Below are 24,545 nucleotides of genomic sequence, written 5' to 3'. Positions count from 1 at the left end.
CAACCACCATTTGTCAGAGCTGCTTACTTTTCTTTCAAGGTGACCCTCAGGTCACATCCAACCTCCTGCTGCTACTGCAGGAACAGCCCTGCCACACAGAACGCTCCTCCTCTCTGGATTGCCTCCTCAGGACAGATTTCCAGAAGTGTGATTAATGGCTCAAAGGGTAGGTGCAAACCAAAAACTCCCTCTGTGGGACGGCGGCAGCCTCTCGGTCACCGGACAGGCCCAAGGATGGAACTGCCCCCCGGAGCCCACACCCTGCTTCCAGCTCAGTCGCAGCCCCCTGAGGCTGGCGAGGCGGTCTGCCCTGGTGCTGCAGCGGTAAAACCGGAAGATCACAGTGCTGCCCTGTGGGCTTGTTACAAGGACCGGGTGAGTTAATCCACGCAAAGCACCTAGAAGACTGCTTGGCACATGCTTGGCACGCAGTCAATGTGAGCTTTTGGTTTTTCTTTTCTTTTTGTTAAGACCATCAGCTCATGGGTATATGGAACACTTTTTATTTCAGGCATTTTCCTAGGAGGTAGCAGATAAATGGCCCCGGAAGTGTATGTTTGGTAATGGTGATACAGTTGCTGCTTATTAAGTCTAACTGTATGTCAGACACTGTATTCTTAAAATTATCTGATTTACTTGTTACGACAACTTGTGGGGTAGCAACTCTAATAACTTTGTTTTTCAGATCAAGAATCAGGAGGTAAATAGACGGCTGGGCAGAAGGAAACCAGCATTCAAAGACAGAACTCAGAGGGATCCTGCAAAAGGACACACGGAAAGGGCTTGGAACAGGAGATCTCAGAATATGATGAAGTTAAATTAAAACCAGGCTAATTCTCCAGGAGAAAGTGCCAACTGACATGACCGTTGCACGAGCAGACAGAGCAGAAGCTACCGGTGGCAAATCGCATAAGGGAAAAGGAAAAACACGCAAAGCACGAAGCTTCTACATCTTAAGTCAATGGTGGTTGCTTCTTGGTTGAAAATCATTTTCCATTCATGATTCACTTGATTTATAAAGCAGGAATAAAGACATAGCCAGAAAATGGAGTTGCCCCTATACCCATACTGAGCTCCTAAGTTTGTGTGTGTTTAGAGAAACCCAAAGCATCTCAGACCACCCAAGACCCTCAGGTTTTCAGGCCAGCAGAGCCCACAGTGAGCCCACATATCAGAAGCCAAAACTCTCCAATAACATCTTGATGAGAAATATAACAATGCTTGTACCAAGTCTAGAGTGACTATCAGGAGATTGGTTCTAAGAATCCCGTGGTTTTACGAATGTTTCCAAGTTTAACAGATTCACAGTCTGCTCACATCTATTTCACACAGCACACTGGCCCCGGCACTGCTTGGGGAGGGTTGGTGTGTTGCGGTGCTCAGACTTTCAATAAAAAAGGTAGGATTTTAGGCTTACTGAAACCAGGGGACACAACTTTTTCAAAGGGGAAAATTTCACTTCCTAATATATTTGGATCTTTGGAGGGGAGGGGAGTTTACCAGTACCAGCAGGGGTTCAAACACAAAGAAAAAGAGGCCTCCTCTGGTTCTTGCATCTTGCCATGAAGGACAACCACGGGCTAGGATGGGAGGTTACAGCTTCTTAATAGGATTGGGCCTTGCCCCTGGAGAGCGTCAGCTGACCATCCTTTTATGGAATAACTGTCCTTCTTACTGCCCAATCTTAAAGTATGTCCTCTTAACATAAACTGGTCTTAAGTTCTAAATATTTATCTAGAAGACAAAGATGGAGGAAACATATCAGCCAACAATAGTCTCCAGCATACACTGTAAGAGTCTACCATTGGGTCCGTTTGAGGTTCACAGTTGCCTTCTATTGATTTTAAGGAAAGAAAACACAATATTGCTATTTTTCTGCAAGGCATTATGGAAACCAGAGAATTGAAGGATGATAATGTCACATCCATTCACAGGGATTTTCTATAGGAAACATCGAACACCTACTTTATATATAATGGAATTAGGTCAAGACTGTAAGTGCCCGGGTTCTTCCTTCAGATAGTCCAAAGTTTTATTCTGGATGGGTAACTTGAAAGGCCCACCATGGGTTTTTTCCATACCCTGTAAAAAGGTGCTGGGCAGGAAGAGCAGGTATGCAGCTGGCTGGTCTAACCTCAGGGAAGGAGAGAAGCTCCCCACGGCACACCTAGCTCCATGTCACAGCCATCCACCAGAAGACCTAGGGACGTCGGACAAGCAGCCACACACGGACACTCACTTTTGGTTTTGCTCTTGGCTTCAGTTGCTCTAACTTCTTAGCAGCAGCCTCAATGGATGCTGCAGCCCCCAGTAATTCTGTTTCTGCAATGACGGTTGGGTCTTCTGGATCCACCCACTCTGTTCCTAAAATCAGTCCAAAGAGGGTCATTCTTGGTAGCTGCAGACTGTAGGGCACTGGCTTAATTACAAACAGTATCTGGCTTTGCATGCAGGGAAGCTCTGCAGTCCTGTGAGCTGCACTGTCCTGAGGGCGCTTCTCTCTAGCTCTCACAGAGAGCGGCTGGGTGCAGGTGACTCTTGTCTGATCTGGTTTTCTAAATCAGTTGTGTATCCAGCCCTACACAGGAGCTGTCATCAGACAGCTTCAAAAACCAAGATCTTATGGACCAAGGCCAGCTTGATCCTTCCTCTGATTTCTAACTTAAAGCTCATGAATACAAGTAGGCATCCTCAGGAGACTTGAAACCATGCAGACCACACAGAGACTTGCCATTCTTATCTCCTGAGAACTGAGGAATAGCCATTTACCACAATTCAAACAACGGGAAATTGGTGAGAGAACCTTTCCCTGGCCAGTTGATTGCTTCTATGTAACCATGATGGGGTGCACAAACAATGTATCCAAATAGCACTGTTTCTAAACAGGAAGTATATTATTTGAATGAGAATACTCAAATGAATGAAAACACACGTTAAAATAAATGGCAAAAATGCCTAAAAGAGAAGTGAGTTCTAGATGGATTATGCCATTAAAGTAAAAGTACTTAATACAAAGACTGGAGAAAAGACTTACTTCAGGTGGATATTATTTTTTAAATCTAATGATTAGCATTGCTTTAAAAAACACAAGTACCTCAGTGTATTCCTTCTGACTGCATTTGCCAAGAAAGGTCTTGTATTGGCTGCGCGCACTCTCTGCTCGGTTCCCTGCACTGGCACCGCCTTGGAGCAGAGCCCCACTGATGACATGAAAGAATCCAGCTTACCTTTCATGGCTTCTGCTGCCTGGATGAGCTCAGTCACGGCACCAGCGACTCTCTTGGAGAAAGCAGCCAGCTGGTGCTTGAGTTCTGGAGTTGGTTTCTGAAGAATCTATGGGTGAAGAACAAGTCAGACACATGAGGAAGACGGTGGGAAGCCACTGGGACAGGAAGCACACTCTCACTGGTGGGTGTGGGCAGAGAGAGACATCCTGGTTTAAGCTGCAACTCAGTCACCAAGTAACTTCAGATACTTGGGGAAAAACATGTTAAGGCTCTCTGGCCTTCAGTTTCTTCATGTGAAAAATGAATTGGGCGCCAGGGGTTTCTGTAAGGCCCCTTCTGACATATTTCCCCATATAAGGGAGATGAACTCCCTATTTCTACTTTTATTTGTACAGAAAACAAATATATGCACATGAAAATTGCCCAAAGTGTAAGAACATTCTGAGTGAACATGAAAGCCTGAGGCCACAGGCCAGCTGGTGCTGTGACAAAACAAATGTGGCATCAGAAGAAATGTGTGATTCAGGTGAGGTCTTGGAGACAAAAATCCCCAAGAGGGCAACCACCAATTCATCAGGAAGCCTGTTCCTGAAAAAAACACCAATCAAGTTCTAGAGTTTTGACTGCAAGCTCTCCTCCAAGAAGTCCTAAGGATTTTCCTTCTTTTGAACTAGTTCAAAGGATTTTCAAATTTGTCTTCGCTTTTTGTTTTTTATGATGTTAAAAAAGATGTAGGAAATCTAACCCTGAATCTAAAGGACATCCTCAGCTGATTTCTTCTCAAAAGACATTCAAGAATGGAACTAAGAAATGGGATGAGTGTGCCTCATCATCCTCTGCCATGGATTCACATTCTGACTTATACCTTCAGGAGGAAAGCACAGCTGTTGTCTCTCTGGGCAGTTCTGGAGTCTCTGAGCAAGGGACAAAGCATGGGCTTCGGGATTGGACAAACCTGTTTTCAAGCCTGGTTTCACCTGCCACTGGTCTGTGAAACAGGGCAGATTATTGACCCCTCACAAACTGTTTTCTCATTTGTAAAATGGATAATGTCTACTCCTCAGGACTGGCATAATGATCAAATGGAATAGCACATGAGCGATATCTTGCATAATGCCTGGAACACAATAGGCAGTCATTAAATGTTAATTCTCTTCTGGGTGTCCCATACCCTTTTGCACCTGCACAGGTAGTGTACTCTTTCTTGGGAGTCTGGAAAAGACATCCTTTGGACCCCAAAACTATAAAAGAAAACTGATAAAAAACCTGGGGTTGGAGGATTAATGGAGTTACATTTTGACCAGCCCCAGACATACCAGTTGGGGTATGTTATGTTATACACATGAACTGATTAGTCAAAGATTTTTGAGTACCATTTTACATGTATCTATCCCCATATAAAGTGTTCATGGATTAGAAGACAGTTAAGAAGATGTCAGTTATCCCCAAGTCTCCCCATGATTCCAATCAAAATTCCAACAAGATTTTTTTAAAAAGAAGATATTGACAAGCTGATCCTAAGATGTATATGAAAGGCAAAGGACCTAGAATATCTAAAACTATTTTGAAAAAGGGCAAAGTCTTAAACCACCTGATTTCAAGATTCATTATAAAGTTGTAGAAGTAATCAAGACATTATTCATTATAAAGTTGTAGAAGTAATCAAGACATGTAGAAGTAATCAAGACAACATGATAGTGGTACATAGACACAGAGGTTAATGGAAAAGAATTCAGAACTAGATTCACACATACGGTCAACCGAATTTCATTAAAGGTTGAAACGGCACCTTTAATTCAGTGGGAACAGAATAATTTTTTTTTTTTAACAAATGGTGCTGGAACAATTGGATAGCCATATGTAAGAAAATGAACCTTGACCCTTTCCCCACATCATATGCATAAATTAACTAGAAATAGAGTATAAACCTAAATGTAAGAATTAAAACTACATAGAAGAAAACAGGAAAATAATCTTAGTGATCTTGGATTTGGGAAAGACTCTTAAATACAGGACAAAACACATAACTTATGCTTTAAAAAGTTAATAAACATGAACTTGAAAGTTTATGCCTTAGAACTTTAAAAACAGTATGCTAAGTGAAAGAAGCCAATCACAAAAGACCTCATGCTGAATGATTCCCATCTATGTGAACAGTGCAGAACTGGCAAATCTATAAGGCAGGACAGAGATTAGTGTTTGCCTAGGGCTTGGAGTGGGAGTGAAGGGAACGAGCAATGACTGCTGAAGGGCATGAGGTTTCTTTCTGGGGTGATGAAGGCGTTCTAAAATGATATTATGGTGATAGCTGCAGAACTCTGTAAGTACAGTGAAAAACCGGTGAACTGTATGTCTTAAATGGGTAACTTTTGTCATATGTTGATTTTACCTCAATAAGGCTGTTAAGCAAGAAGAGCATTAACCTGGCATGTAGATGGAAGAACAACAGGAAGTTGGTGAAGGGTAGCAGAATACGCCACCCCAAAATATGTGCCTCTTCGTCATAAAGAATTTTTTGAGCTGATTATTATGAGAAACAGCAGGCACAACAGCCACTCTGAAAACAGAGAAATTACCCTTTGAAAGGGAAATTTACATTTATCCAGGAATCTATTGGCAAGGGTGTCTCCCTCTCTATATCAGGAAGGCAAGGTTGACTCTAAGTCAGAAGAAAATCTTATTAATGAGAAAAGCACTAATTTAAAACTGCCTAACAACCTTACCCTTGTTTGCCAGGCTTTTCCGGGTAACTTCCTATGACTGGCCACCCCCCACCACACACACCTTTAGCTGCAGATGGTATTTAAGCTGGTTGCCTAGGCCACCTCGATAGTTACTATTCCTTCCCTGGGTATCTCCCATATATTCACGAGGTACACTACATGTTTCCTCTGCTGCTTTTTTCTCTTCTTAATCTGTCTTATTACATGGGATCTTTGGCAAGAATTCAGAGGGTAGAAGGAAAATCCTAAAAATAACTGATGACCTTTACAAACATTCAGTTCACTCTGAATGTTTAATATATAAGATATACAATACATTTTGTTTTTACTTTTCTATTTATTTGAGTCCTATCTGCTCAATTTCCCCCTCAACACTCTGCAGCACTGTCATTTAAAAAAAAATAATACACATTTGTCTCTACCATTGTTATGAAAATGAAGACAAGCCACACCCTAAGAGGAACTATTTGCAGAAAATATATCTGACAAAGAACTTGTATCTGGAAAGTAAAATTCTGAAAGTTCAATAAGACAAGAAACCCAATAAAAAATGGGCAAAAGATGCTGAACAGATAATTCATCAAAGACAACATACAAGAGGCAAACAGGTACATAAAAAAAAGATACACAACAATGTAAATTCAAACCACAGTGAGATCAGTATACCCACTAGAATGGCTAAAATTAAAAAGAATGATCATTAGCCAGGATCTGGAGCAACCCAAACTCTCATATACTGCTGGTGGAAAAGGAAAATAGTATAATCACTTTAAGAAAAAGTTTGGTGGTTACCTAAAAAAGCTAAAAATATACCTACCCTATAATACAAATATTCCACTTCCAGGTCTCTAGCCAAGAGAAATGGACACATATAGGAACAAAGACTTGTATATAGAATGTTTTTTGCAGCTTTATTTGTAATAATCAAAATGTGGAAATAACCCAGATGCCCATCACCAGGTGAATAAACAGTTATGGGATAGCCATTCAATGGAATGTTACTAAGCCACAAAAGGGGACAAATGATTGATACACACATGGATAGCACTGAAAATAGTGATGTTGAGTGTAAGAAGCCAGACAAAAAGGAGTACACGCTATATGATTCCATTTATGTACAAGTCTAGAAAATGCAAACATGTCTCTAATAAAAGCAGATCAGTGGTTATTTGGGAAATTTTTAGGACTAATGGACATATACATTATTTTGATTGTGGTGATGCTTTCAGAGATATACTCAGATATCAATACCCAAATGGCACATTTTAAATGTGTTTATTGTATGTTAGTTATGCTCCAATAAAGCTGAAAAAAAAAGTTAAGGGTGTAGTGGGAGATATTCACTTAAATTATCACAGTGAAGTTATTAAAGACTGTCTTTAAAAGAAGAGCATTGATGGAGAAAGAGAGAACCACTTCTATATGCACTGTGGCTCTAAGAAAGGGAATGGCCTTATGGTAAAGGACCTTATTTAGATAAGTCAGGAGGAAAGGTGTTCTATTTTTAATCTGCTATTAAGTCAACATGATTTCTAATCACACACAAGAGACAGAACCAAATTAAAGTTCTGCTAGTGGAAGCAAGGGTAATTTTAACCCTGTCAGAGATCTCATACTGTGGCTTAGCAGCAATATTGAACTGTGACTGCTGCAGAGGCCAAGTGCCTGCCTCTTGCCCTGCAGTGCAAGTCCTCTAACAAACCAGCGAACAGCCAATGCAGGACAACACTGCTCAACTGGGCATGTCCAAAGCTTCATAAAGCAGCTCCCAGGGCATCAGGGAGAGGGCTCAGCCTGGACTAGATCCTGTTTGTTGATTGCTAACTGGATTCTCCAAAGAAAAGGATTCCCCAAGCAGGGATCATTGATTTTTGGAGTCTCGAAATTCCAAAAGGCATTTGGGTCTGGGAACCCTTTTAAGAGCTAAAGGAACACTTTGTGCATATGTGCTGATGCTTCTTTGATGAGGCTAAGAGGAGGCAGGAACGGGCTTTCAGCTCAAAGGAGCCCAAGATCCATGGAAGGTTAAGAATGTTAAAATCATGACAGTTATTTGTACCTAGATAGAGAAAAAAGGAGAATGGGATTGGTAAGGGATACAAAATTATTGTTGATGTATTTCTTTAAGAATAAAAGTATAACAGAGTGCAAAAGCTTGATATCTCTGCCTTCACATTGTATCTGTCTCTTTGGCTACTTTAATCTCTTTGTCAAAAAGCTTATGTTCAGCCCTGCAGCCCGGCATGTAGGCTTGTTAATCATCAAAAGGAATTTCGCTCATGACTTAAGATTGATGCAACCGGCCCCTCACCAGAAACTCATCTGCCCTGAGGAGATAAAGATGTACGTACAAAGAGGACAAATGGACTGTCAAGGACTTACAGGAACGTCTCGGCCAGACTCACGTCAATGAAATGCCTGCAGTTAACTAATCAAGGACAAGGAGTTTCACGACCCTCCTCAGGCCCTTGCAGACATCCACGTGACTGAGTCCATCGTTACCTCCTGACCTCACATGCTCCCCCCTCCCTGAAAATAAAATAAGCTTGAAATCCACCCTCAGATGGTTCTTCACAACATTAATCTGCCATCTTCTCCATCTGCTGGCTTTCTGAATAAAGTTACTTTCCTTGACCCAATACCTTAATCTCTCAACTTATTGGCATATTGTGTAGTGAGTGGCATGAGGTTGGACTTGATAACTCAAGGCTCTGAACCAAATAGGACAAAATATTTATTAACAAAATTAGCTCATTAGAGATAGTGGGCACCTGGATGTTGATATGGTTTTCTATGTTTTTAAACATTTTTATAAACTAAAACTAAAATATACAAACTAGCCAAAAAAGCTTAAGAATCCTTGGCTCTAAGACATTCGAACTGGATGAGCTAAAGTAGCACAACTTTCCCATTTTCATGTGCCTAAATTTAAGAAAAGCAGCCCGCCAAGGAGGTTCCCTACTTCTCTGTACCACCTGAAAGCGACCTCAGTTTATTTCCATAAATTGCTGGTCACCTCTCCAAACCTGAGTTTCTACTTTTCTCTTTCCCCTTTTGTAAAAATGAGACAACTACCTGGCTTTTCCTCAGCTTTCAGGAATCTTACAAATTCTCTATGAGCAATTAAGACAAGAGGCCAACTTTTCAGGTGACCCAGGAGGACTCTCCTAAGATCTCTGGTTGCAGTTCTGATTTAGGTTGACTTTCCTTTCAGAATGGACACTGTGGTCAGCCAGCGACCATGTGGTCTTCGCATGAGGACCAAGAATGAGGAGGAGGGCGGGATGGGATGGTGTGTGAAAATCTCTATTTTAATTGCTTTTTAAATTCACCACCCTCAAGTAGTTAATCTTAGCATTTTTTCTTCTACACTGAAGATAATTTTAACACAAATCTGATGTCTTCTCTACATTGGCAATTTGGCTTTCATTTCTTGATTCAGTCTCAAAGTGCCCTTAGTACTGAACACTAGTTTCCATGTTTGTGCATTTCCATTTTCCTCATTTCTCCACTGCTCTAGCCTCAGCAGTCTTGCGGCCTGTGGGCCCTAAGTGTGGAAAAAACCTTCCTTGATGTTAGTTAGCCCCATGTTTGCCCAGATTTCTTTCAAGTCAGTTTTGGAGAAGGAGTCAGGGCTAATAATGTGAAATGTGAACTTATTTTTAGCTTACTTTTGTATTGACCACAGTTACCTGGGTGAAGAGTGAAGTAATGCTGCCTTAGAAGACCTAAAACACTCAACATCAAAGGTAATTTCAGTTGAAGGAGAAGGCAGTGACATGCTAGAATGAGAGCAGTGCTGGGAACAGTATGCGGATGCAGTCTCAAGTCTGTCGCTTGCAGCTGTGTGACCTCAACCAAGGGACCAAACTTCTCTGGTCTCGGGTCAATCCTTTGCCCTGCTTGCCTTGCATGGTTGCAGAATGAGAAAAATTCCAGTGCCCAGTAAGTGAATAGCTCGACATTTCTTTAGGTACATGGGGATATGCATCTGAAAGCAACCTGCTGGATTTTTTATATTTTTAAGTTTGGGAAGAAGCAAAGGCTCTGACTGGGGGGTCGGGGAGACATCATCAATTCTCTTCTGAAAGTGTCTCTAACTTCTGAACACACTCTCAGGCCTGCCCCAGACCTCCCTGAATTCTGTGGCTACTGGGACTGGAGAGGGACGGATGCACATTGAAAATGTTTCTTAGTTGCTCAAAGTTCGCCTTGTGGGTGTGGGGAACCAAGCCGCCCTAGGGACTGGGAGTCAGGGCAAGCCCTAGGCTCCTGTGGGCAATGCCCCTGGCCCCATGCTGCATGCCCTGCTGGGTCTTCCCCATCAGCCTTCTTGCCCAGCTCCAAGTGGGCACCCGGGCTGGAGGAAGGCCATCAGAGGAAGGGAAGTGTTATTCTCGGTGAGGTCTAAGCCATTCATTCAAGGACTGGAGGAATTCACAAGACGCTAGCAGGTCGCCTGTAGCACTGGTGATGTTTCTAACGAGTCACAGAGGCTGGTGGGGCTCTTCCAGAAGCATTCCCTGGCAGTCACTGCAAGACGGACGGGGGTCTTCCTAACACTCTCAGAGGTGGCTCTGCCGGTCCTACCCTCTTCCATGTTAGTCTAGTCTCTTTGGTGCAACGAGAGAGCTGGGCTCTCCTGGATTCACTTGCAACTCCTTCCAGACTCCACTTGCACCTCTGTGCTGGAGCAGTACCAGGTGGAAGAGCTCTATGAGGGGTTTTCTTGAGGAAAGGATGGTCTGCACCTGAGTTAGGCCCTCCCCAGCCCTGGCCAGGCCCATGCCCGTCCTCACCACCAACACGTGCTCGAGAAGGTCCAGGTAGCCGAGAGCGCACTCCGTCCCGTACCGCAAGGCTCTGGAGCGCACCTCCTCGCTGACATCAGGGTGGAAGGATGCTTGCTGGAGAGAGAAGGGAACACTGACAGCTTAAAACAGGAAGAGACAGCTGGGGAGTGTGCTAGTGGGGTCACCTGGCCAGCACTGCTGAGTAGCCCTGGGCCCAGAGGCAGGAGACTGCGGTTCTGAGATTCCCTCTGCCTTACCCTCCGGGACCTCCCTGAGGAACCTTCCCTGACTCTCTGGTTAGACCGGGGGGTCCTCCACAGTCTCCTGCTCCCTCACACCTGTCTCCACAGCAGGTTGCCTGCAAGTTCTGTCTTGCCTTTTTTGGTGCCCTGGGGCCAGACAAAAGCAAGTGAATCTGGCCCCCCTTTCCATCCTTTCTTTTCCTGCTGCCCCTTCCTCCAACCTTTTATTGAAATGTAAGAAATTCCACATGCACTAAAAAAGTTCAATTAAGATTTATGACTAGAGCTTACAACAGGAGACATACTGTCCTAGAGCCAGCCTGCTTCTATTCAGCAACACGAGGAGTCCTGGAGACCCGTCTCTGTTCACAGGCTAATCGCGACCAGTTCCTCACTCCGTGGCCTGACCACATTGCAGCCATGAGTCTCCCAAGCAGGGCCCTTTGGCTCCTGGGAAACTTCAGATAGCAGGCTCCCCAGTACCCTCAGAGGCACCATAAATAACTCATCTCACATTACACGTCGAGATAAGCAGACCAGGACATACGGTTAACATAGCATCTTGCACTTTTTTCTTGCACTTGTGACCTGCTGACTTGAGTCATTCACGATATATCATGGGGTTGCTAGATTAACTACAAAACGCCCGGTTTCATTTGAATTTCAGATAAACAATGAAAAAATTTTAGCATCAAGCAGAGGACACCCTATTTTTTATTTGCTAAATCCAGCAACCCTACCATTTAGCCTTTCTTCCTTCTACAGCCTCAGTCTGAGAAGAATTTGAGGGGGCTTACAAAAAATAGATAAAAGAGAAAACTGTAAATAAATCACAAATCAGGACACACATGAATCACACATTAGGATGAAAGGTCAAGGTGGAAGGGGAGTAGTGACCAGTCTCCACATCTCTGCTGCTTAAAGCCACTCTCCCTAGGACCGGTGGGAGCTGATGGGAACTGTGGGCTTTCCCCCTGCCTGATCCCCCAAACTGCTGGAAGGAGCGGGGTTAATTCCAGTGGCCGGCGCCTGTCATCTATGAGCCTGCTTTACTCACCTGAGGACTAGTGAGGCCTCAGAGGCAGGAGCCATGCCGTGTTCTCACCACTCCTACATTTTACTCATCCTCATTCCCTTGTGCCTCCAGTGTGATAACAGAGCCCCATGTCTGGTTTGGTGAGACACCACTAGGGGAAGACACAGGTCATGATGCTATTTACTGTCACCTCCAGTAGGTAACGTGCAAGGCCCTCATTTAGAGGTGCGTGGGAACTAAGGGTAAGGGGCTCTTCTCTACTGCTGGTGGTTCTGGGAGAGCAATCTGGCAATACTTAAAATGTCATACCATTTGACCTACTAATTCTCCTTCTGGAAGTCTTGCATAGAAAAACAGATATGCCCAAAAATGTTTGCAGTAAAGTTTATGGTTAAAAAAAAAAATTCAGATGACCTAGATAACTGATAATAGGGGAAAGATTATGTTCATTAAGAGAGTATTTTGTGGTCATTAAAGATCAGTTATTATGACTCATAACAACATAGGAATAGTCCTAAAACATTAGTTGTAATAGTAGATATAAAATTGTATCCAGTGTAGACATATGCACATGAAAGTCTGACCAGAAAGAAGGAGATACTGGAATTAACTTAAGGTGTAGGGAAGTCCTTGTGTCCACCCGAGCAATTTGTGTAATCCTCTCTTTTTGATCAAATGAGCCAGTATGTACCTTAACTGCATTTCCATTTTGCCCTGGCTGCGCTGTTCAGCTCCAAAGATGGTGCTCAATATGGCAACCTGGCCCTCTGCTTGGTGCAGAAGGGTTCTTTCTTGATCTACCACTTGGCATGCCTGGTTTTCTGTAGATTCCTTATTGATTATCCCTTCTGGCAAGACACCTTATTTTCTTTCTTCAAGGAATGAAATGTAAATGCCGGTAAGTCGTCCCAGTAAGTTCTATCCTAGCAGGAGTCTCAGGGCTCAGCAGTGACACTTGTCATCAGGTCTGGCTTCGGCATGTGAAGCTTCTGGCTGTTACTTTGTCCTGCAAAGTCAGGATGTCCTGACCCAGGGCAGGATGAGAGAGAGGAGCAGAGGCAGAGCAAACGGCCCCTGTACTTAAGCCTTACCCTCCTCCCCTGAGAACAGGGGTTGCATGTGTTAGAAAGAGACTTGAAAATCTGAGCTTCCATCTCCACCTTAATTTAATTTCTCCTTTTCATTTCATGTCTATAGCATGGAGACCGGACACCTGTCCCTCATCAACTACAGTGACCTTGAGCTGCAGCTGGGAGGCCAAGGGCAGCAGAAACAGACTGGACCTGAAATTGGAGGAGCTGGTTTCAGTTCTGCTTCTGACAGTAGAACAGCCAAGTGACCCTGGCCATGCCACCTCATCTCTCCACATCTGTTTCAAAATTCATCACAGTAAAATAATTCCCTTTGCCCTTCCATCTAGGATGAAATGATGGAATATACACGACAGAACTATGAGGTGCGCTGCATGCACCCCATGGTGGCATTCAGGCCATATCTTGCTAGGTAAAGACTCTTCTCTGGTTGAGGCTGTAACCTCTTGGGAGTTTATCACTTCTGACAGAGCAGATTCCATTAAGCACATTAAAAGTGCCGACACTTGGGGTTTCAGGAGAGTGTCTGGCCCATCACACGTGGTCCTTCATGGAAGTGGCCCCACCACCTTGTACGCTCTTCTCCCTATCCACGTTCTACCCTCCCTCCTACCCAGGAGACAGCAAGGGGTCTCACTAGGAAGTGGCTGTCTCCCATGCCAGGCCCTTGCACGCCCATTCAGCCTGGCTGCCTTAGCTTCCCTCTGCTCTGTTAACTCCAGCTCATCCTGCCCCTCCTAAGGAACCTGAGAAGCCATCAGCTGCACCTTGCATCAGCTCCCCGGACAACTGACTTCACCACAAAGGACAGCTCTGTACCCTCAGGCCCCAGGCTACTGTAGCTGCTTTCCAACTTCTGAGGTTCACCCCCACCGGCTCATCCTGGCAGGGGGCTACTGGCTAATCACTGATCAGAAATCAGGGTTCCTGGTACAAAGGCTGGGGTGGGGGTGCTCAGTGGGAGGCAGCGGGGTGGGGGGTTCCTATGGCTCACCTTCCTAATAGATAGGAAATAAAGTGAAGCTCACAGAGCTCAGGTCTCCCAGCCCCCTTATCAAGCACAGGCTCAGGGGAGCTGCCCTGGTTGTCCACCCAAAGATCAGAGGAGCTTCTCCAAGGTGTCGGCACAGACAGCACAAGGCAGGTCCCCAACATTGTGTTTTGTTCCGGCAGCTCACCTCCTCAGCTGATTGTGTCTGTGTGTCTCCTAGCACAGAGTGGCCGACCTACAAGGGCAGGAAGGGGTGCAGGCCAAAGAGGGTGCAGTTTTCACTTGGGGGGGCGGCTGAACTAAAATGCCACAGTCCCTCTTTATTAGTGGCAGGAGGGCTCTACCACACCTCTGTCAGAAGGTGTCCTGCCTATTTAGGAAGCTCTGAGAGGGAAAGGGGTGAGTTGAGTCACCAGGCTGACTCCATCCCCTCTTGAACACAAAACTGTCCTAGCAAGTCATTTCCCACGGGCTGATGTGCACACAGCTTCAGCATGTATTTTACTGCAAAGTTTAAGGTGCTGAGCTGCTCCTTTCTCTGCATGGCCAGCCTCTCCCTTCTCCAGACTGCACCAAACAACTCAATCATGACAGCACTATCTATCCAGCCAAAGCAACGCCAAGGTCTTTACCTTGCAGGCCGTCAACATATCTGACACAGCTTTCCGGCTGAGATTGGCGGTGGCGATCACATCCTCCTGTCTGCAGGAGTTCCCAGCGGCCACAGCTTTGGCTGTTGCCATGGTGATGCCTTTTGTCATCCTTATCGATTCTTCAGGTGATGATGTCTTTTCAGGTACCTCTTTTGACTGAAATACCTGGAAGTTAGAAATAGGAGGTAAAAAACAAACAAAAACAAAACAAAAAGGGGAAGGACAACCGTCATTTATTCTTCTCTGACCAGACTTCAGCTCAGCATCTGAAAACTGAGCCACAGACAGGAAGAAACCGTCAAATGGCAGGAAATTAGAAATTTAATTTCAGTACAATAATATCACTCCTGCTTTCAGGATGCTGGCATGGATAAGCCTCACACACCTGTGCTCAGCATTCACGGGAACAGGATGGCGAGGGAGACCTGGCTGTAGCGTCAACCCATTCGTCTGCAGAAGCTGACACTCAGTATTTGCAAACTAGCCCAGGGGAGGTATTGAGCAGCTTCCCAGTTTTCTCGCCCCGTCCCCGCTGGTGTTTCGGCAGTTCCCAGAACCCCACAGCCCCAGTGCTGGTGCTGGGACAGGACTGCCCTACATGTGTCACTCTGGACTCACCTCCCTGTCTTTAAGAGGGTGTGGGGCTGGGGGAAATGAAGCGTTCGTTTTCTTCTATTCTTAGCCTGTCTTACAAATATAACTGCATAATTGTGTGGAGGCGTTCATGTCGAGCATGCCACAGTGACACTGCGAATTATTCAACAACACGCACACACTTTAGAGAAGGTGAAATAAATTAACCATGGCAAGTGAATATCCCACTTTAAAGTTCCACCTGTCAAGTCAAGCCAACCATATCTGCATCAAGCCCATCTTGTCTTGTCTAACATGAGTGGTGCCCTGGCTGTGTGCTGGATGTGTGTTGTCTCTGCACACAAGGGCTCCCAACCAGTTGGGGCTGCTCCGTCTTTGGCCCTAGGCAGCCATGTTTCAGCAGGGCAGTCTGCCCTGTGGCAGAAGGGAGGACCCAGCTGGCATCCCCATCACATGCCAGCCAGTGTCAAACACTACCATCCCATTAAAAATGGACAGCTGCCCTCTGCTGCCAGGACCATACCTGAATGATGCCCGTGCACAGCCTGCCACCCCAACGTGGCCCTCGTGGCATGTGCTCCTTTGGAAACATCTCATATCCACCAAAACAAATAGCCTAGGTCAGTTCTAAACCACACTGTTATACCTAGGTTGGCCATGTGTCTATCATTTCCCAGAAAACCTCCAAATTTCTGAAAATCTCAGAGAAGTTTACAGTGGGGTCAGCTACTCAGTACAGGTGCCTAAGGGAGAGGACTGTTGGCTCCTTACCGTGAGCTCCTGCTTCATGTATTCAATTGTGGCCTCAAGGGCCCGTGTGCCCCGTGTGGCCTCATCCTCCACTGCCTTCACCGTCTTGAGGAGGGAGGTGACATTGGTCACCATCACCTGCAGAGGAAGAGGCCGAGAGAAAACAGGGAGGGTACTGAGGTCCAATCCCTACTCCTGCGAGTTCTGGATCTAATGCCATGGAGGAAAACCAACTCTCTTTAAGTGAAAAGGCGCGCAGACACACATTCTCCCGACAGTCCTGTGTGTGCCTCTCTCCAGCGTTCCCTCCTGCATGCCTGCCCCCAGCTGGGGCTCCACTCTACCTTGGCAGCCCCTTTAAGCTGGTACATGGAAGGGTCGTCTGCGGGCTTGCTGGCAGCTCCCTTGGTAGCACCGATGAGATCTGAAAGGGCCTTGGCCACATCTTTGATGGCATTGATCAACACCACCTGAAAGAGAGCACATGGCCCAGGTGAACAGGTCCAGCCCTTGTCCCTGTGTGCTTCACGGAGAGCACACAGCCCAAGAACAGGGTGGTGGGGTGAGTCGGTTTGGGAGGCAGGTCTCTGAATCAGCAGCCCTGAAGTCTGCAGCGAGGCAGAATCCTCAGGAGCCACCCCTGAAGGTCCTGATGCAGAAGTCTGGGTGTAGATCCAGCAACCAGACCTAAAGAAGCTCCCCAAGGGAAGCTGACACCAAGCCAGAATGCAGACCCCAGTATATTTAGCCTGTTCAAGCCCCTCCAGCGGGCAGCTCTGCGGACAAGTTGCCTGAGAGAGGATGCCAGCAGCTAAGCAGATGCCTGAGAGGCACAGCACTCACCTGGGCCCTGAACTGGTGACCAGATAACCAGCAACACTGAGAACAATATGCAGGCCTCATACCCTGGCCTGCATGACCGCCAAGGCGGCCTCCCGCACCTGCAGCTTTGGCTGGCAGGACTCTCTGACTCCTTAACATGCTACGGGCACATGGGTCTTTCTTCCCCACTGGAAATCCAAACTCCTTCCTACTTCAGGGCCTCTGCTCCTGCTCTTCTCTCTGCCTGGAGCCCAGGTCTTGTCATTATTCAAGTCTCTGCTCAAAGACCTTTCCTGAGCAGCCTAGCTACAGGCCCTCCCCCTAACTCCATCATTTTACCCCATTGATAGCTGACACCAAGCCAGAATGCAGACCCCAGTATATTTAGCCTGTTCAAACACCTCCAGCAGGCAGCTCTGCTGACAAGTTGCCTGAGAGAGGATGCCAGCAGCTAAGCAGATGTGGAACTACTGTGCTATTCATTCACTTATACACTGTTGCCTCCCCCTCAATCTCCACCCCAGTTCGGATGTTAGCTCTGGGAGGGCCGGCCTGGACTTCTATTGTGTGGTACTAGAACAGGACCTGGCACAGCACAGACACTTGGTAAATATGCATGGAATGGATGAATACACCAGCATGTTTCCATGTAATACTGGATAATACATCTGAGGCCTGGTGCACAGTGTTTGTGGGAACCAGGGGGGCACACATTCCCCTCCACCAGGCCACCCAAACCTGGGTCATCAGAGCCCAGCATCTTCACTCTTGTAAATGAACGGAGACCAAAGCCATCTTTCCAGCATGCTGGACTCGGAACCTGATGTACCAGCTGCACTCGAGAATTACACGGTATCAGGCACTACGCTGAAGTTTTCTCAGAACAGCAGCCACAGTAACTCCTACTTCTATAATAATAACAACTCCCCCTTACTGAGGGCGGTGTTCCACGTGCTGAGCCAAGCACACTATGCATTATCTCATTTAACCTTCCTGACTGCTCTTTTAAGTGGGGACCACAATGCTCATGTCCACGCTCCCAGAGCCTGGCCGAGGCAGCGCTGGGACTGACTCTGGTCAGTGTGAGCCCAAGCTGCAATCCCAACCTCCACACTACATTAGGCTCTGCGGCTCTGGCTCCCCATGTACAACTGGGATTAGCGGTGCGGCCCTGGCCATCTCCCTGCCGTGTTGTGAGCAGGAAGTGGGGGTCGGGGGTGGGAGGGGACATCAGTGAAAACATACTGGGAACTCTAGTCCCAGAGAGCCACACTGCGACTCACAGCCTCCTGCCCCCTCACACCCTCGCCGTCTCCATCGCCAACCTGCTCAATCCCAGGGTGCACGGAACCTCTGCCAACCTCTGAAGCCACAGGGGAGGCCACTCTGTGACGGCTCATGTGGGACGGCTGACGTGTGTGGATCTGACACTGACTCCTGTGATCGCAGTGGGGAGGGTAGAGAGACATGGAGGCACAGAGGAAGAAGGGGTGCTGCTGGCTCCTGTGTACACTGTCCTGTCCCTGGCCACGGGACGACTGCCCAGCAAGTGGGGACATTTTGTGTGGGGATATTTTCCACCAGAGGTCCCATTAGAAGCTGGGGCTTTAGGGCATCTAGACCATTTGGGAGTTAAGGCTCTAAGTAATTCAATACATTTCTCTGTGTTCAAAGATTTTAAGTCCTCTCCTGCCCATCCCCAACTTCTCCTAAAGCTGAGCCAGGCTTGGAGCTGGCTGATGTGTTTTCAAGCTTTTCCTTTTTCTGTGGGGGTAAGAAAAATACTGCAGGCAGGGATTTCTGGGAATGCTTTGCATTCCAGAGACCAGCCAAACTGAGTTCTGATGTTATCAAAGAGAAATGTAGCTGAAGGGCTAAAACAGCAACATTCAGAGCGTTTCCCCATGGAGCTCTGCTCCCCTGGAGGACGTCAGGAAGGGAAGGCTCATGGCTGCTCTGATGCAAAACCGGTGGCCTTGTACTAACCAGACAGGAGCTGTCATCATCCAGGCACTGGAGAGAAGGGGGTTTCTATCCAGTTTCGTCCGAATGGGCCCAACAGACTGAGTTACTGAGTGAGGTTTAAGCAACGAAAATGCATGTTTACCATTTGATGATACTGGGATTGAAAGAACAGAGGGATTTTTTAAAAGTTTTGTACCCAGGAATGGTCCTGGTTAGCTCTTAGTTCAACAACAGCTGAACTTCTATTTGTGGGAACTGGAGCTGTATTAAACACTTAGGTTTGAAAGATTAATAAACCACGGTCACTGTCCTCAAAGAGCTGATGGTCCGGGCAGGGGGACCAAGGAACAGGCAGATAATTTCAGCTGCAATTGCTAAATCTGAAGCAGAGCCCTTCCTGCCCCTCAGTTCCTCTCTCCTCCCCTTCAGAGCCAAACTTCTCAGCGGGGCGTCCCTACACGGTGGCCTCCTTTTCTCACCCTCAAACAGCTCTTGCTGTTTGTATGAAGAGCCCTTCCTGAGGCACCTCTCTCTTTCTACTGGTGATTCCTCAGCTCTGCCGTGAACCCCCGCTTCTCTCGCTCTGTGCTCAGCCCTTCCGGGCCGTGGTCCCCGTCTATAGGGCTACACACCCCGCACCCGGGCAGGCTCATGCCCACTCATCAGTTCTACCTGCGTGTCTCCCCGGCACTTCCGACTCAACGTGCCCTGAACTGAACTCACCTTCACGCCCTGGCCCAAGCCAGCTCCCCATCCACAGAGTTCCAGGTGCGTATACGGAGCAACCATCCACTCACTCATCTGGCCTGAAACGTGGAGGCATCCTGGCCTCCTCCCTTTTCCCTTATCTCCAAAGGCTCGTGGTGCCCAGTCGTCCACCAGGCCTGGCCGAGACTTCTGTATACATTCCTCCCAAATCTGTCAGTGTGTCTCCATCCCCACGGCCACCACCACTGTCCATGCCACTACCTTGCCTAGACAACTGCTTCCTACCAGTGGCCAAACCAAAGACACGTGCACATATTATTTAGTTCAAAAGTTCCTATTTGCCTTGGCTTCTTCTGAGGCCCGGTGCACAGTGCTTGTGGGAACCTGGCGGGGCCCATTCCCCTCCACCAGGCCACCCATACCTGGGTCTCCGGGTCATCAGAGCCCAGGCTGGCGGCCCCCAGCTTGACCACCTCGGCGAGCTGGGTGATGGTGGCTGCCGAGGACTGTGCTGCCTGGGCCAGCTTGTCTGGAGTGGATGCGGCCCCTGACACCAGCAATTTTGTGTCTTCCACTAAGGCCTTGGCTGTCTTCAGAATGTTTTCCCTGAGAAAGGGGAGAGGGCAGAAGGGAGGGGGAAAGACAAAGGGCAAAACTTTCTGTTAAAGGGCTTTGAAGGAGAAGGGAGATATGTCCCCCCCTTGTCAGAGCACTCTCAGCTTCTACATAGGATAATTGGGAGAACCGAGGCAAGTCAGCCCACTATTCATAGTCAATTAATAGTAAAACTTCAATTAAAGACTCAGGCCCCCAGGATTGGTCCCCTTCCCCCCAGCCCTGCAGTTAAATGAGAAGCTGGCCTCTTTCCTGTGGTCCCCACTATCCCTGAAAATACTTTATAGCTGCAGGAAACTGTGACGACACATGGGTCAGGGGACTCCGCCTAGGACATCGGAGCTCAAGGGTCAGTGTTCTGCAAGGGGTGACAGAGTACTGGGAATCTTCTCCCTAACGTAGCCCCGGGACTGAAGAGAGTAGGAAAGGTGCCAGACACCTGGAGAGAATATGGGGGATCTCTAGCAGCAAATGGAGACCGCGGCACCAGCTTCCAGGAGTCGGGCCTTGGAGAGCCGGCCTGGGAGGGACCTGAAGCAGCCTGAAGCCCCACCCCCTGTTGAGCAGCTAATACCTAAACATGCCTGCCCCATCCACTCCGAGTCTCACTGGGGCTGGTGAGCAAATTAGAGGCACAGCTTTTTAGCTTGGAAAGTAAAAGATCAAAAAGCAGTCCTCCAGTGGAACAGGTTGGATTTAGGCTGGACCACGACTCTATGTTTACAACTGGCAGAAGAGGCTTATTTTGATGACGCAGTTCATTTTCCCCCACCTGAGCACCTTGTTGAAATCCAAGTGGGTAACTACCTTTCCGGCTCCTGAGCAGCATCTCCAAATTTCATCAGGGCAGCCTGAACCTCTCTCCACCCAAGAGACCCCAGGAGAGCCTCCTCTCCCATACCTGTGGTCTGCGAAGGTCTCATTGTTCTCTGCATTCAGGGTCCCTGCAGTTGCAAACATGATGGTGGTGTCCAGGTCGGCGATGATCCCGGACACGGCAGTGGCAGCTGTGATACATGCCTGGGTGCCTTTGTTCCCGGCCTGCAGCGCGGACAGCACCAAGGACACCTATAGGCAGAGAGTGAATGTCAGGGAGAGTGAGGAAATGGAGAAATTCAACCCTAAGGTTTGAAGACTCAAAAAACACTAAGAAAAAAGACCCCATAAAAACTGAAGAGAAGGGAACTCTTCCAAACTCATTTTATGAAGCCAGAATTACCCTGATACTCAACCAGACAATGACACCACAAGAAAGAAAATTATCGGCCAATATACCTTATGGACACAGATGCAAAATACTTAACAAAATATCAGCAAACCAAACTCAACAGTGAAAGGATCATATACCATGATCAAGTAGGATTTATTCCAGGGATGTAAGGATGTTTTAACATCTGCAAATCAGTCAATGTGATACACCACATTAATACAATGAAGGGTAAGAAAATCATATCTCAATAGATGTAAAAAAACATTTGACAAAATTTAACATCTATTCATGATAAAAACCCGCACAAAGGCATGGAAAGAATATAGCTCAACACAGTAAAGGCTATCTATGACAAGCCCACAGCCTAACATCATACTCAATAGTAGAAAGCTGAAAGATTTTCCTCTAAGATCAGGAATAAAACAAGGGTGCCCACTCTTGCCACTTGTATTCAACATAGTACTAGAAATCCTAGCCAGAGTAATTAAGCAAGAAAAAGAAATAAAAGGCGTCCAAATCAGAAAGGAAGAAACAGAACTGTCACTATTTGCAGATGACATGATTGTATACATAGAAAACTCTGAAGACTCCACCAAAAAAGTTAGAATAAATGAATTCAGTAAAATTGTAGGATATAAAAACAATATACAGAAGTATGTTGCATTTCTATATACCAATAATGAACTATTAGAAAGAAAATTTAGTAAGACAGTCCCCTCACAACTGCATCAAAAAGGAATACCTAGCAATAAAATTAAACCAAGGAAGTGAAAGACCTATACTCAAACCTGCGACATGAAGGAAACTGAAGCGGACACACATGGGAAGACACACCATGATCATGAATTGGAGGAACGCTGTTAAAATGTCCACACTGCCCAAAGCGATCTACAGATTCAATACAGTCCCTATCAAAATTCTAAAGGCATTTTTCACAGAACTAGAACAAACAATCCTAACATTTATATGGAACCACAAAAGATCCCAAATAGCCAAAGCAATTTTAAGAAAAAAGAGACATCATGCTCCCTGGTTTCAGACTATACTATGAAACTGTAATAATCAAACCAGTTTGAATACCAGTGTTGCCGTTTGCTGGCTCTGTGACCATGGGTGAGCCAGTCTACCTCAGTCTGTTTCCTCACCTGTAAAATGTGGCTATGACTTCTTCCCTATCAGTCTTGTTGGGAGGAACAAGTGGGGAAAAGAAGGTATGTGACGTGTCTGGTATGGTGCTTACACATACTAAGTGTTCACTAGAGGGCAGACAGTATTACTTACTTATGATTATGTTTCTGAAACCACAAAGAGAGATAAAGGACTAGGCTTCTGTGAAAGGTGTAGCCATTTCTGCCCACTCGGATCAGGTTTTCTGCAGAACACTCATCACTCCTTCCCTTGGCTGCCCCTTGACTGGAAATTCTTCATAGTGAACCCAGAGGGTATCTATGAATGTAACCTCTCTACCCATAACGTTCACTTGAGTCATTGCCCAACCCTGAGTAACAACCCGAGTGACCTGGGGTCCCAGCACATTGGGTAAGGTGTTCACTCCAGTGTCTTCTGTGTCCGAAACCATCTGCTGCTACCTACCACCCCTGTTACTCCCTCACTGTTCCTAGAAATATTTTCCTGTAATACAAACCTGACCCCACCACACCCCTGTGAACAATTCTCTCTTGGCTGTGGAGAGGAACTGAGCTCTCTTTACAACCAAGTTCAACTTGTCTTATCTCCCACCACATTTCTGTCACATCAGCCAGCTCCATACTTCCACAAACATCCCCTGCTCCCCTCCCCTGTGCCCATTATAAGTCGCTCTCTTCCTGCAAGCCCCTCCCTCCTTTTCTCGGGCCACTGACCTACTCATCCTGCAAAAGCCAGCTCCAAATCCCCACTAGGATGCCTCCGTGACTCTCCTCTTCCAGAGGTGGCTGTACCTCTCAGATTCCACAGCACAGCTCTCCCTGCCCTCGTGATGGCCCTTACCAAAGGTTAAAATAGCACATGTCCAACTAGTATTTGGAGGTTCTTTGAAGCCAGGAGCTGCTCTGCATGCGAATATCACCATCTCCAACTATGGCTCATTCAAAGAGGAGTCTGATAATGTTTTGTGACTGCATTTTTATAAAAACACACTGACCAGGACAGGGGAGTTACAGCATCAGCAAGAGGCACAGAGCCCATTTCCTGAGCCTCTGCCATGTCCCAAGACCAGCCTACAAGGAACTGTTTATCTTCCTCATTGGCCTGATCCACCCTGCCCAAGTTAAATATCCCACCAGGAAAAGATGAGTCAGACTGGCACAGAGCTTGCCTGGTAACGAAGTCCAGGTTTTAGAAAGAACTCACAGAAGACAGGTGACAGAGGCCAAGACAAATCACCAGAAGTCTGGGAGGGCCGTTCTCAGTCAGGTTGAAAGAAGAGTCTAGAAACAGTGTCCTGTCTACTGCAAAATGTATGCAAGTCAGTAGGTGGTTACTGAACATCTACCAGTCACTAGGGGAGAAGAACACGAAGGTGAATAAGGGGGCCATAAATGGTAGGAAGTTACACACACAACCAAGACATGCAGGGAAAGCATACCAGGTGGAGATTAGAAGGGCAGGGACATGTAGCAAGAAACCACTGAAACGGCTAGTTGCTCTGAATGAGCCAACTCCCTGCCTCTGATCCTTCTCCATGTGTCCTAAATCAGGGATCCTCGCTGGAAGCAGCGGTAGGATGGAGACCAGCTTGGAAGACCATGTTGCTTGGCCACACTGGCCAACATCATGAAGCCTGAACTCCCCTCCCCAACTCCTTCATGCTCCTTTTACAAGGTCTTCTTCTGGGGAACTTGGCAAGAATAACTTCAACAAGGAAGGGCTTTGAAAGGAGGGAGAATGCCTTCCTCCAGCTGAGAGATTTATTTCCCCCTCCTGCGGAGTCCAGGGAGGCCTGGACAGGGCTGTGGGCTATAGGAGACAGCCAGACCATTGCTCGGCCTCGGTGAGGGGTCACGTACAGAGCAGCCTCTGTAGCTCCAGCTTCCAGGTGAGGGGTCCCCACCCACCCCTCAAATCCTCTCGCCAAGCTTCTAAACAGTGCAGAGCTCTATGTTCTGCGGACCCAAGTGAAACAG

At 46.8% G+C, this 24,545-nt stretch overlaps 1 protein-coding gene across 1 annotated transcript in view; it reads right to left on the bottom strand.

Moving 5' to 3' along the window:
• Window positions 1-24,545, bottom strand: part of TLN2 (talin 2) — a 453,275-nt gene that overhangs the window by 16,739 nt on the left and 411,991 nt on the right. The window contains exons 46-53 of the mRNA XM_036903054.2: window positions 21,112-21,278; window positions 20,018-20,201; window positions 16,445-16,570; window positions 16,122-16,238; window positions 14,736-14,921; window positions 10,750-10,857; window positions 3,228-3,333; window positions 2,240-2,364 (exon numbers count right to left, since the gene is read on the bottom strand). Of these exons, the coding sequence (XP_036758949.2) occupies window positions 2,240-2,364; window positions 3,228-3,333; window positions 10,750-10,857; window positions 14,736-14,921; window positions 16,122-16,238; window positions 16,445-16,570; window positions 20,018-20,201; window positions 21,112-21,278 (1,119 nt within the window). The remainder of the gene's footprint in view (window positions 1-2,239; window positions 2,365-3,227; window positions 3,334-10,749; window positions 10,858-14,735; window positions 14,922-16,121; window positions 16,239-16,444; window positions 16,571-20,017; window positions 20,202-21,111; window positions 21,279-24,545) is intronic.

Source organism: Manis pentadactyla, chromosome 11 (assembly GCF_030020395.1).
Source record: "Manis pentadactyla isolate mManPen7 chromosome 11, mManPen7.hap1, whole genome shotgun sequence".
NCBI classification, from domain to species: Eukaryota; Metazoa; Chordata; class Mammalia; order Pholidota; family Manidae; genus Manis; species Manis pentadactyla.
This window is presented reverse-complemented; position numbering and strand designations above follow the sequence as displayed.